The 14,458-nt window shown below is 43.7% G+C and overlaps 1 protein-coding gene across 3 annotated transcripts in view; it reads left to right on the forward strand.

Annotated features, from left to right (window-relative positions):
* kdm5a (lysine demethylase 5A) overlaps positions 1 to 14,458 on the forward strand; it is a 191,501-nt gene that overhangs the window by 56,043 nt on the left and 121,000 nt on the right. For all 3 annotated transcript variants that reach the window (XM_078568415.1, XM_078568413.1, XM_078568414.1), the window contains 2 exons: positions 10,255 to 10,374; positions 13,731 to 13,889. In XM_078568415.1, coding sequence (XP_078424541.1) covers positions 10,330 to 10,374; positions 13,731 to 13,889 — 204 coding nt within the window. In that variant the 5' untranslated portion in view covers positions 10,255 to 10,329. The remainder of the gene's footprint in view (positions 1 to 10,254; positions 10,375 to 13,730; positions 13,890 to 14,458) is intronic.

A 14,458-nucleotide genomic window follows, 5' to 3' on the forward strand; every position in this document is an offset into this window, starting at 1 on the left:
CCCCTCAAGCCTGTTCTATTATTCAATCAGATCATGGCTGATATTTTGCCCGATACCCCTTTAATACCTTTGGCTGACAAAAATCTATCAATATCAGTTTTTAAATTAGCAATGATTTAGCATCAATTACAGTTTGCTGAAGAGAGATGTAAACTTCTGCTACCCTTTGCCTGAAGAAACCTTTCTTAAATTTCAATCCTGAAAAGTCTGGCTCTAACTTTTTGACCGTGTCCCCTAGCCCTAGACTCCAACTAGCGGAAGTAGTTTCTCCCAGTCTACCCAATTTGTTTCCCATAATACCTTGAATAATTTGATCAAATCAACCTCGTGGAAATGAGGTGGTACACCAATTTTATGTGTTGCCCACCTCATTTGGAACCAGCGTGAGTATCGGAATCACAACCGGGGCACTCTAATTTTCAGAACTCTGCCTCGTTTTATAAAAGCCAGGTTTCCTGTATGCATTTTTAACAGTCTTCTCAACTTGTCCAGCCACCTTCAAAGATTTGTGTGCATTTCCAGGTTTCTCTGTTTCAACATCCATTTTAAAATTGTACTGAAACAAAGTGCTGGAAAAACTCAGCAGGTCTGGCAGTGTCTGTGGAGAGGGAAGCAGAGTTAACGTTTTGAATCCGTATGACACTTCTTCGGAACTCAGTCATATTGGACTTGAAGCATTAACTCTGTTTCTCTCTTCACAGTTGCTGCCAGACTTGCTGAGATTTTCCAGAATTTTCTGTTTTTATTTCAGATTTCCAGCATCCGCCGTATTTTGTTTTTATTAAAATTGTACCAGTTTGTTTATTGCCTCATTTCCCTTCTCTGCATTGAATTTCATCTACCAAATTCATCTGCACATTTCACCAATCCATCTGTGACCTCAAGAAGCCTGTTACTATCCTCCTCCCTGTTCATTGTTAATCCAAGTTTCATGTTATCTGCAAATGTTGAAATTATCCTTTTTATACCGAAGTCCAGCTCATTAAAATGAAAGAGCAATGAATACCCACTGGCTCCATACAATATGCTCCCACCCATTGGCTCCCTCACTGTTTCTCTCATATACTCCTGTCCATTGGTACCTCTTACTATCTCTCATTTACACGCTGTTCCCATTCACTAGCTCCACTCACTGACTCTCACTCTGTGCTCGCACAAGGAACACAAAGTTAGAATGCAGGTATAATAAGCAATTAGGAAGGCAAATGGCATGTTGGCCTTTATTGCAAGAGGATTGGAGTACAAGAATAAAGAAGTCTTGTTGCAATTGTACAGGACTTGGCTAAGACCACCCTGGAATACTGTTTGCAGTTTTGATCTCCATATTTAAGGAAGGATATACTTACATTGAGGAAGTACAGCGAAGAATCACTAGATTGGTCCCTGGGATGAGGGAGTTGTAGTAAATTGAGTAAATAAGGCCTATATACTCTGGAGTTTAGAAGAATGCGAGGTGATCTAATCGAAATGTCCAAGATTCTGAAGAGCCTTGACTGGGTAGACACAGATTGTTTTCCTTGGCTGGGGTATCTAAAACACGGGAGCACAGTCTCAGGATAAGGGTCCCATCAATTAGGACTGAGCTGTGGAGAAATTTTTTGCAATGAAGAAATAAGAAATTTACAAATGGATATGGACAGGTTAGGCGAATGGGCCAAAATTTGGAAGATGGAGTTTAACGTGGATAATTGTGAGGTCATCCATTTTGGTCGGAAGAATAAAAAGGCGACTTATTATTTAAATGGAGAAAAACTTCAGAATGCTTCAGTGCAGAGGGATCTGGGTGTCCTCGTGCATGAATCGCAGAAAGCTAGTATGCAGGTACAGCAGGTGATAAGGAAAGCAAATGGAATTTTGGCATTTATTGCTAAAGGAATAGAGTATAAAAATAGGCAAGTATTGTTGCAACTGTACAAGGCATTGGTGAGACCGCACCTGGAGTACTGTGCACAGTTTTGGTCCCCTTACTTGAGGAAGGATGTAGTTGCATTGGAGGCAGTTCAGAGGAGGTTCACTAGATTGATTCTAGAGATGCAGGGCTTGTCTAATGAGGAGAGATTTAGCAGTTTAGGCCTATACTTGCTAGAGTTCAGAAGGATGAGAGGAGATCTAATTGAGGTGTATAAGATACTAAAGGGGATACATAAAGTAGATGTGGAGCGGATGTTTCCCCTTGTGGGGCATTCTAGAATGAGAGGCCATAGTTTTAGGCTAAGGGGCGGTAGATTTAAATCAGAGATGAGGAGGAATTACTTTTCTCAAAGGGTCGTGAATCTGTGGAATTCACTGCCTCAGAGTGAAGTGGATGCCGGGACGCTGAATAAATTTAATGAGGAGATAAACAGATTTTTAATTAGTAATGGGTTGAAAGGTTATGGGGAGAGGGTGGGAAATTGGAGTTGAGGCCAAAATGAGATCAGCCAGTATTGAATGGCGGAGCAGGATCGAGGGGCTGAATTGCCTACTCCTGCTCCTAGTTCTTAGGTTCTCAAATGGTTGCGAATGTTTGGAATTCTCTACCCCGGGAGGTTGTGGATGCTCCACCGTTGAATATATTTAAGGCTGGGATAGACAATTTTTTGGTATCTCAAGGAATCCAGGGAGTGGGAATAAAAGTAAAGTTGAAGCCCAAGCTCAGACTATGGTCTACTCCTGCTCCTTCTCTTGTGTTTTTCTATTTTCCTGGCCACTGCTTTTTTAAAAACAGTCTGTACATGTGTGTAAGAGAGAGGGAAATGACGAAACATTATCTTGTTGTATGTATGTTGCAGCTGTGGCAGAATTGGCATGAAATAATGCTAGACTTCTGGGATGTCGATAAGTGTCCTTTTGTAGAGGTGTTGTCCATTCCTCTGAGATCATATGTACCTGTGCACATAGAAACAGGAGTAGGCCATGCAGCCCCTCGAGCCTGTTCACAATTCAGTTAGATCACAGCTGATCTGCATCTCAACATCATTTACCCAGTTTGATCCCTATCCCTTGATACACCTACTGAAAAAAAAAAATCTGTCAATTAAAGTATCAATTGACCCATCTTGCTCAACTTTTTGGGAGAGAAAGCTCCAGATATCCACTACCCTTTGTGTGGAAACAAAGGTTTCCTGTTTTCATTCTTGAATGGTCTAGCTTGACAACCTCTTGTTCTGGATTCCCCCGCCCTCCTCAGAAATGGATTTTCTGTCTACCTTTTGAATCTTTTTTTAGCATTAAAGATCTTGATTTAGATCATCCCTTCACCTTTTAAACTCAAGGGAATACAAACCATGGAACCTAGAATGGAACTGCAGAGATTTTTTTTTTATGAGGCGAGTTATTAGGATTTGGAAAGCACTGCTTGAAAGGGAGGTGGATGCAGCTTGAACTGTACCTTTGAAAAACAAATCAGAAAAATACTTGAAGGTGAAAAATTGAGAGGCTGTGGAGGAATGGGCAGGGAAGTTGGTTGAATGGGATAGTTGTTTCAAAGAGTTGGCACAGGTGCAGTGGGCTGAATTACCTCCTCACAGTATCACAGAATCTTTACAGTGGTGAAAGAGGCCATTCAGCCCATCAAATATGCACTGGCTCGCTGAAAGAGCATTCTACCTAGTCCCACTCCCATGCCTTATCCTCGTAACCTGGCACATTCTTTCTTTTCAGGTAGCAATCCAATTCCCTTTTGAATACCTCGATCGTACCTGCCTCCACCGTCTGGAAGTTCATTCCAGACTCCAACCACCCTCTGAGTGAAAAATCTTTTCCCTCACATCAGTTTTACTCTTTCTCATTCTTTGATTCTACATGTTATTAGGGTGAGATGAAGAAAATCAAGTGAAAGGGAGCTTTTTAAATTTGATCAAATTCTGTGTAATGATGTTTTTGAATAGGGCATAGGACAGTGTGAGGCATGCTTTGACACGTGAGGCAGTGCTGATCTGTGCTGCTATTGGTGGGCCAGGTGCTTTCATGTTTGAGACAGAGTATGCTTGCAGGAGGTAGCATAAGTACTCATAGGTACTCATAAGTAAGGATAGGAGCAGCAGAGCTTTGGATGAACTGAAGTTTACATAGCGAGGAGGATCAGAGGCCAACTAGTAAAGCATTGGAATAGTTAAACCTGAATGTTTTGGTGGCCTGGATGAGGCTTTCCGCAGCAGAAGGACAGGCAGGTGATGTCACGAAGGCAGAGGTTGTGATATCAGGCTGGAGGCTGAGCTCGAGGGTAGATAGAATATCGAACACAACCGTGAACATTTTAAACAGATAATCAAAGTACAAAAACAAAATACTACAGATGCTGGAAATCTGAACTAAAAACAAAATGCTGGATACGATTAGCAGAGCTCTTGGTTGATCGAAGTTTATTTACACAGTGAGGAGGGTGGGAGAGCAGCCAAAAGAGCATTGGAGTAGTGGAGCCTAGTGGTGTCAGAGGCACCTCTGGAGATAATCAAAGCATTACTCACTAGTCTGTCATCTGTCTACATTTTCAGCCTTTGCAATTATCCAGTTTGGCCACTAGATTAGTGAAGATGTGCTTTGTCTTGGAGGCGTGTGCATTGGCTGTGAGAATTTTCAGGAGTTTTGATGCCTTTTGAAATTGTAATTGTAAATGTACTTTTTATCTCTTGGTTTGATATCATAAAGGAAGGGAGCGTATAAACTAATAACTGGTTTAGTTCCATCTTCTTGTACAAATAAACAATGATGATGGATTCTGTGCAGTTCATTTCTTGTTAAATCAGTTTCCATCATGGAATTGTGGTTCCAACTTACCAAAGTTATCAAAGAAAAGAACTATAAGAATTATTTTGAAAGAGATCTTGGTCCAGATCTTCCGATCAGGATCGGGAACCTTATTTCTGACCCTAATCAGATAACCAAAAAAATACACATTTCCCTTCCTCCAATATTTCTGAGCGATCTTTCGATGGAAGATCCTGCAGAACCAACTCAGTGCAGCAAACCTTTTAGAGAGCAGTAGAGAATCCACGCAGCAGCTACTGCCCCTTTTTATGGCACTAGTTGCTGTATTCTGATAATTCAAGAGTTTAAATATCCTTTTGAAAAGCTACAGAGAGAAGGTAAGTGGATAAGGTGGTAGGATGGGTGAGGGGTAGGGCAGTAAGATGAGTTGGTGGGTAGGGTCCAGGTGGGTGAGTGGGTAAATGGGTAAGGGGGTGGTCAGGTTAGGGTCAGCTCTTGACCTTGTCCAACAGGTACGAGGTACTTGCTCCCTGTGTGGATGAGGAAGAGGGCTGTAGGGAGGATGAGCCAGCTGACCATGGCACCATGGCACAGGAGGCCATTCAAGAGGGGGGAGCAAAAAGACAAGTGATAGTTGTAGGGGACTCTATAATTAGGGGAATTGATAGCTTCCTTTGTAAGCAGGATCGAGAGTCCCGCATGGTATGTTGCCTGCCTGGTGCCAGGGTGAGGGACATCTCTGACCGGCTTGAAAGGATATTGGAGAGGGAGGGGGAGGACCCAGTTGTTGTGGTCCATGTCGGGACAAATAACATAGGTAAGACTAGGAAAGAGGACCTGTTAGGGGATTATCAAGAACTAGGAACTAAATTAAAGAACAGGTCCTCAAGGGTTATAATCTCCGGATTACTACCCGAGCCACGTGCAAATTGGCATAGGGACGCGAGAATAAAGGAAGTAAACACGTGGCTAAAGGAGTGGTGCGGGAAAGAGGGGTTCTATTTTGTGGGGCACTGGCATCAGTATTGGAACAGGAGGGATCTGTACCGTTGGGACGGTCTCCACCTGAACCGATCTGTGACTAACGTACTAGCGAAAAGGGTAAATAGGGTGGTCAACAGGACTGTAAACTAGAAAGTGGTGGGGGAGGGAAGGGTAAAGCTCCAAAAAGTATGACTAATGGGAAACAAAGCAGCAGGTTAGCGTGTTGAGGGGTGGATTCAACTTCATGGAAAATTATGAAAAAACTGAAAAGAAAGGAGAGCCCAGGAGAGGCTATTAAAGTCTCCAGAACACAAACTGGACAGAGTGTTTGGAAAGGGCTAGGAATCTAACTTCAAGCACATCAGATAAAGGGATGACAATGAGAAAGGGGACGGGAAATACAGGACTGAAGGTGTTGTATCTGAATGCACGCGGTATACAAAATAAGGTAAATGAGCTTGTGGCGCAGATTGAAATTGGCAGGTATGATGTGGTGGGCATTACGGAGTCATGGCTGCAAGGGGATCAGGACTGGGAGCTAAATATCCAAGGATATACATCCTATTGAAAAGATAGGCAAGTTGGCAGAGGGGGTGGGGTTGCTTTGTTAGTTAGAAATGAAATTAAATCAATAGCAAAAAATGATGTAGGGTCAGATGATGTAGAATCTGTGTGGGTAGAGTTGAGGAACCGCAAAGGTAAAAAAACCATAATGGGAGTTATGTACCGGCCTCCAAACAGTAGTCAGGATGCGGGGCACAAGATACACCTGGAGATAGAAAAGGTGTGTAAGAAAGGCAAGGTTACAGTGATCATGGGGGATTCCAATATGCAGGTAGACAGGGAAAATCAGGTTGGTAGTGGATCCCAAGAAAAGGAATTTGTGGAATGTCTACAAGATGGCTTTTTGGAGCAGCTTGTGGTGGAGCCCACTAGGGAACAGGCAATTCTAGATTTAGTGATGTTAATGAGGCAGATTTGATAAGGGAGCTTAAGGTGAAGGAACCCTTAGGAGGAAGTGACCATAATAGAATTTACCCTGCAATTTGAGAGGAAAAAGCTGGAATCAGATGTAACGGTATTACAGTTGAATAAAGGCAACTACAGAGGCATGAGGGAGGAGCTGGCCAGAATTGACTGGGAGATGAGCCTAGCAGGAAAGACAGTGGAACAGCAATGGCAGGAGTTTCTGGGAGTAATTTGGGAGACACAGCAAAAATTCATCCCTAGGAAGAAGAAGCATACTAAAGGGAGGATGAGGCAACCATGGCTGACAAGGGAAGTCAGGGACAGCATAAAAGCTAAAGAGAAAGCATACAATGCGGCGAAGAGCAGTGGGAAACCAGGGGATTGGGAAGCCTACAAAGACCAACAGAGGACAACTAAAAAAGAAATAAGGAGGGAGAAGATTAAATATGAGGGTAAACTAGCCAGTAATATAAAAGAAGATTGCAAGAGTTTTTTTAGATATATAAAGGTAAGAGAGAGGAAAAAGTGGACATTGGGCCGCTGGAAAATGATGCTGGAGAAGTAGTAGTGGGGAACAAAGAAATGGTGGAGGAACTGAATAGGTACTTTGCGTCAGTCTTCACAGTGGAAGACACGAGTGACATCCCCAAAGTTCAAGAGAGTCGGGGGGCAGAGGTGAGTATGGTGGCCATTACCAAGGAGAAGGTGCTAGGAAAACTGAAAGGTCTGAAGGTGGATAAATCACCTGGACCAGATGGATTACACCCCAGAGTTCTGAAGGAGATAGCTGAAGAGATAGTGGAGGCGTTAGTGGTGATCTTTCAGGAATCACTGGAGTCAGGGAGGGTCCCAGAGGACTGGAAAATTGCTAATGTAACCCCACTGTTTAAGAAGGGAGCGAGGCAAAAGACGGGAAATTACAGGCTGATTAGCCTGACCTCGGTCGTTGGTAAGATTTTAGAGTCCATTATTAAGGATGAGATTTCAAAATACTTGGAAGTGCATGGTAAAATCGGGCAAAGTCAGCATGGTTTCATCAAGGGGAGGTCATGCCTGACAAATCTGTTAGAATTCTTTGAGGAGGTAACGAGTAGGTTAGACAAAGGAGAGCCAATGGATGTTATCTACTAGGACTTCCAGAAGGCCTTTGACAAGGTGCCGCACAGGAGGCTGCTCAGCAAGATAAGAGCCCATGGTGTTAGAGGCAAGGTACTAGCATGGATAGAAGATTGGCTGTCTGGCAGGAGGCAGAGAGTGGGGATAAGGGGGTCCTTCTCAGGATGGCGGCCGGTGACTAGTGGAGTTCCGCAGGGGTTAGTGTTAGGACCACAACTTTTCACTTTATACGTTAATGATCTAGATGAAGGAACTGAGGGCATCCTGGCTAAGTTTGCAGATGATACAAAGATAGGTGGAGGGACAGGTAGTATTGAGGAGGCGGGGAGGCTGCAGAAGGAATTGGACAGGTTAGGAGAATGGGCAAAGAAGTGGCAGATGGAATACAACGTGGGGAAGTGTGAGGTCATGCACTTTGGTAGGAAGAATAGAGGCATAGACTATTTTCTAAATGGGGAGAGAATTCAGAAATCTGGAGTGCAAAGGGACTTGGGAGTCCTAGTCCAGGATTCTCTTAAGGTTAACTTGCAGGTTGAGTCGGTAGTTAGGAAGGCAAATGTAATGTTGGCATTTATTTCGAGAGGACTAGAATATAAAAGCAGGGATGTGCTGCTGAGGCTTTATAAGGCTCTGGTCAGACCACATTTAGAATATTGTGAGCAATTTTGGGCCCCGTATCTCAGGAAGGATGTCCTGGCCCTGGAGAGGATCCAGAGGAGGTTCAAGAGAATGATCCCAGGAATGAAAGACTTGATGTATGAGGAACGTTTGAGGACTCTGGGTCTATACTTGATGGAGTTTAGAAGGATGAGGGGGGGATCTGATTGAAACTTACAGAATACTGAAAGGCCTGGATAGAGTGGACGTGGAGAAGATGTTTCCATTAGTAGGAGAGACTAGGACCGGAGGGCACAGCCTCAGAGTAAAGGGAAGACCTTTTAGAACAGAGATGAGGAGAAACTTCTTTAGCCAGAGAGTGGTGAATCTATGGAATTCATTGCCACAGAAGGCTGTGGAGGCCAGGTCATTTAGTGTATTTAAGACCAAGATAGATAGGTTCTTGATTGGTAAAGGGATCAAAGGTTACGGGGAGAAGGCGGGAGAATGGGATTGAGAAACTTATCAGCCATGATTGAATGGCGGAGCAGACTTGATGGGCCGAATGGCCTAATTTCTGCTCCTTTGTCTTATGGTCTTATGGGTCGGGAGGAGTTGTCAGATCGGGGACTGGTCAGGTTGGGTTCGGGGGAGGGGTCAGGTCAGGACTAATCAGGTCAGGGGTGAGTCGGTGGGGGCAGTCAGGTGGTAAGGTCTGGTCATGGGGAGGTCAGGGTTGTAAGTTGTATAGTTACCCGGGCATTAGACTTTTTTTTTCTAACTATCCAGGTAAGTAAGTTCCGTCTGATGCCTCAGCCTCTAACTCAGCGTTGGAGACATTTTCCGGAGGGCCCTAGGGAGCAGAGGAATTGCCCATTGGAAGTTCAATGTTCCCTGGACTTCCAAGGGGACCCATAACGCATCTTCTGGGCTACATTCTGTCTCCGATCATTTGCAGCACAGAAGATCTGGGCCTTTATAAATTAAGTACTGTATTGTAATTTAGCTTAATCTATTATTAGTGCTCATAAATTTCTCAAACTGCCCTGCCATCTTCAATAATCTGTACACCTACATCTCTCTGCTTTTGCACCCCCATTAGACATGTCCCCTTTATTTAATATTGTGTCTCCTTCTTCCTCCAAATGAAATATATCACTTCACACTTCTCTGCATTAAATTTCAGTTGCCACGTGTTGGTCCATTCCACCAGCCTGCCTACATGCTCTTGAAGACTATGACTATCTTCCTGACCGTTCACAATACTTTCAAGTTTTGTCATCTGCAAATTTTGAAATTGCACCCTGTATACCCAAGTTTAGGCCATTACTACATATCAGAAAAAAATTAGTCCAAATACCAAGCCTTGGGAAACCCTCCATTGTATACCTCCCTCCAGTCTGGAAAACAACCATTTGCCATCACTCAATTTCCTGTCACTCAATCAACTTCATATCCATGCTTCCACTGTCTTTTTTATTCCATGGGCTACAACTTTGCTGACAAGCCTATTTTGTTGCACTTTATCAAACGCCTTTGGAAAGTCTGCGTACACAACATCAAATGCATTATCTTTATCAAACCCCTCTGTTACCTACTAAAATCTCAACCAGTTAGTTAAACACAATTTGTCTTTAGCAAATCCATGCTGCCCTTCTTAATTAAGCCACATTTGTCCAAGTGACTGTTAATTTTGTCCCAGATTTACATTTCTAAAAGCTTCCCCATCACCGAGGTTAAATTGATTGGCGGGTAGTTGCTAGTTTATAGGAAGCAAACACTTGCCTATGTAAATTGACTTTTGCAGTGGACATGGGGGAGAAAGTATTTGAAGTGAGCTTGAATTGTCTTCTAATCTTTATTTTAATCTTATTTTTCCTCTCTGTCCTCTGCACACAGGCATGCAGCAAGCCTCCTGAGGCATTTGGCTTTGAGCAGGCAGTCAGGGAGTACACGCTCCAGAGCTTCGGTGAGATGGCAGATAACTTCAAATCGGATTACTTCAACATGCCAGTACATGTAAGTAACTTTGTTGTGTCACTACAGCGCCTGTAGAATCATTTTGATTAGCGTGGCATTGAGGAGGTCTAGCAAAACTGAAGCCAATTGGAATCGGGGAAAATTCTCCACTGGTTAGAGAAATACCTAGCACAAAGGAAGATGGTTGTGGTTGTTGGAGATTAATCATCTCAGTCCCAGGACATCACTGCAGGAGTTCTTCGGGGCAGTGTCCTAGGCCCAACCATCTTCAGCTGCTTCATCAATGACATTCCCTCCATCAAAAGATCAGAAATGGGGATGTTCGCTGATGATTTCACAATATTCAGCACCATTCGCAACTCCTCAGATACTGAAGCAGTCCGTGTCCGTTTGCAGCAAGACCTGGACAAATTTTGGGTTGAGCTGATAAATGGCAGTAGCATTCATGCCACAGAAGTACCAGGCAATGACCATCTCCAACAAGAGAGAATTTAACATTTGACATTCAATGGCATTACCATTGCTGAATCGCTCACTATCAACATCCTTGGGGTTACTGTTGACCAGAAACTGAACTGAACCAGACATATAAATACTGTGGCTACAAGAGCAGGTCAGAGGTTAGGAATCCTGTGGCTAGTAACTCACCCTCCTGATTCCCCAAAGCCTGTCCACCATCTACATGGCGCAACCAGTGATGAAATAGTCTCCACTTGCCTGAATGAATGCAGCTCCAACAACACTCGAAGCTCGATGCCATCCAGGATAAGGCCGCCTGCTTAATTGGCACCCATCCATCACCTTAAACATTTATTCCCTCTACCATCGATGCACAGTGACAGCACTGTTTACCATCTACAAGATTGCACCAACTCATCAAGGCTCCTTCGGCAGCAGCTTCCAAACCTGCGATTTCTTTCACTTAGAAGGGCAAGGGTAGCAGATGCATTGGAACACCATCACCTGCAAGTTCCCCTCCAGGCCACACACCATTCTGACATGGAAATATATCGCCGTTCCTTCATTGCCATTGGGTCAAAATCCTGGAACTCCCTTCCTAACAGCATTGTGGGTTTACCTACACCACAGGGACTGCTGTGGTTCAAGAAGGCAGCTCACCACCACCTTCTCAAGGGCAATTGGGGAAGGGCAGTAAATGCTGGCCTAGCCAGTGATGCCCACATCCTGTGAATGAATAAAATTTAAAAATTCCCAACATCCCCTAATGTACACTGTACATTTCCTTGCCACCCCCATGTACGCTATGCCCGTCACAGAATTGTTATGGTGCAGAAGAGGCCATTTGGCCCATCATGTCTGAACTGGCTCTCCAAATGAGCATTATGACTCAGTACCATTCTCCTGCCTATTCCACTTATTGCACAATTTTTCTATTCAAATAATCATCTATACTTCTTCAATGCCTCAGTTGAACCTGCCTCCACCACACTTGCAGGCAGTGTATTCCAGATCTGAACCACTCACTGAATGAAAAAGTTTTTTCTCAATCGCATTTTCTTCTTTTGCAAATCACTTTAAATCTTTGCCTTCTCATTCTCGATACTTTTATGAACAGGAACAGTTTCGCCCTATTCTCCAAGGGGAATAGTCCTAACTTCTCCCATCTATCTTCATAACTGAAGTTTTTCATCCCTGGTACCATATCTGTAAACCTCTTTTGCACTCTCCCCAGTGCCTTCACATCTTTCCTAAAGTGTAGCATCCAGAACTGTACACAATACTCCAGCTGAGCTCTAACTAATGTTTTATTCAAGTTCAGCATAACCTTGCTCTTGTACTCTATGCTCCTATTGATAAAGCCCAGGATACTGTATGCTCTATTTACTGCTCCCTCCACCTGTCCTGCCACCTCCAATGGCTTATGCACATATACACCCAGGTCCCTCTCGTCACCCCTCCCCACTCCCCCTTATCAATGTCCTGCTCCCCCTTACAAAGGTAAGAACATAAGAATGCAAATATAAGAGTGTAAACGTAAGAGTGTGACAAGGAACAGATGCTAACTTGGAATTTGGTGCGGGTGTGCTATCTCTGGTTAGTTTGTCTCAAGTGATAATTTTGTTTAACAATCAATTTTGGTTAACAATCATATTCTAATTTAGAACTTTAAAACTCTTAAGCTGGTTAAAAAGACTAGGTTAACAGAAACTGCCTGGCAAGTGGCAGTTATGTATCAATGAAGTGAAACTGGTTACTGAATAGGTGTTAATTCTGTAGCAAGAAGTTGACTTAACTGTTGCAACTTGAGTGAGAGTCACCAACCCTCTGTAAAAGCAGACAGATTGTGCATGAACATAGAGTGGAAGCACACAGTGTAGATGGTGAGGATTGAGTGCGATGAGGGATTGGTGCTCATTTGGGAACTTGGTGCAGAGCGGGAAGGAGGTGTTTTTTTAATACTTTATTCAGCCTTTAGTAGCTGATGAGTGTTCAAAGGCATTGAAATATGAGCAGATTGGTCACTGAGTTTTTAAGATTTCTTCTAAACAGCAGCATAGTTTAAGCTGATACTGGAAAGTTAGAAGTATTACATTAAGTTCATAATTTAAACAATTATTACATGCTTAAACTATTTAATATAACTGCAGATAACAGTTGAGTGATATTTCTAAACTTGAACCATAATTAGTTAAATAAATCACATTAAGGATGCAGGGCAGGTGATGTGTTGCAGCTGTGGTATATAGGAGATGGTTGACAGCTGCATGATCATAGCAGCTAACTGCAGGTGTCTGGCTCAGATAAGCTGGAATCCCAACTTCAGACACTGCGATGCACTCGGGAAGGGACAAGTTATAAGGACTTTGTTCCAGGAGGCAGTCACATTCCTTAGGCTAGGCACTTCAGATTTGCTCTGTGGTCAGGGACAGATGGGTGCGACTGTGAGTGAGGCAGGTATGGAGACCCAGAATGTAGCAAGGGAGCGGCCTCAGCTCTTGCAATTTTCTGACAGTTTCTGGGTTCTTGCAGCTTTTCTAGATGAGGACAAAGACTGACCCCAGCACCCCACTAGTTACAGTTTGCCATTCTAAAATGACGTATTTACTCTGATTCTTTGTTCCTATTAACAAATACTCTATCCATGTGAATATATTACCCCCAACACCATGAGCTCTTGTGTAGTAAACTTTTATGTGGCATCTTATTGAATGACTTTTGGGAAATGTACCCGCCACTCCAGCACCCCCCATGTTCACTATTCCTATCACTCCCAATTCCTCCATGTACACTGCATTCATCACACCCACCACAAGCCTCCGCCCACTCCCCCTTTGTAGATTGTCCTTGTCATTACTCACCCCTGCCCCCAGAGCCTGTTACTGTAACACGTTTGGGCTGTCATTAAAGGCTGGCTATCTCTCACTCTCTGGCAGATGGTCCCAACTGAGTTAGTCGAGAAGGAGTTTTGGCGACTTGTAAGTAGCATTGAGGAGGATGTTATTGTGGAGTATGGTGCTGACATTACCTCAAAGGAATTTGGCAGTGGATTCCCAGTCAAAGAGACCAAAAGAAGGCTGCTGCCTGAAGAGGAGGTAAGGGTTTATTGTTGTGCACTTTCTGTTTCTCCAGCTCACCTCCCCTCAAAAGCGCATGGGTGTTAATCAAAGGGGTAATGTGATAACTTTGGCTGTCTGAAAGTATCTTTGTTTCCAAAGTTTGTCCTTTTAATACTGTTTGTAAATGACATGACTGATGTTCTCACTGCAGTCACTTTGGCATATCGTACTGAATTTTGCCATGAGCATCAGGAAGCTGATGCTGGGGTTATTTCCAGGTCATGAGCCTACTGGAGGTGGCAGCACATCTTCCAGTTGAATTTTACCGAAACAGCCAGTTAGATTGTCTCCAATTTGCTGGATGGGTTCTGGAGGTTGGATGTGCAGACAGGGAGGCCAGCAGTCCTCACTTTGTGACCAGTGTGAGTGCTGCTGATGCCCAAGAGAGAAAGGAGCGGCAGGGAAACACCAGTGTAGGTATCAGGCTGAAACCTCATTAGGCCCATGATGATCGGAGACATCCAGCTCAAGAAATTCCACACACTGGCAGACGGCAACCTGTGCACTGTTGGCAAAATTGTTATGTTGCTGCAATAATCACTGTT

This window comes from Cetorhinus maximus, chromosome 22, assembly GCF_964194155.1.
Source record: "Cetorhinus maximus chromosome 22, sCetMax3.hap1.1, whole genome shotgun sequence".
Lineage (NCBI taxonomy): Eukaryota > Metazoa > Chordata > Chondrichthyes > Lamniformes > Cetorhinidae > Cetorhinus > Cetorhinus maximus.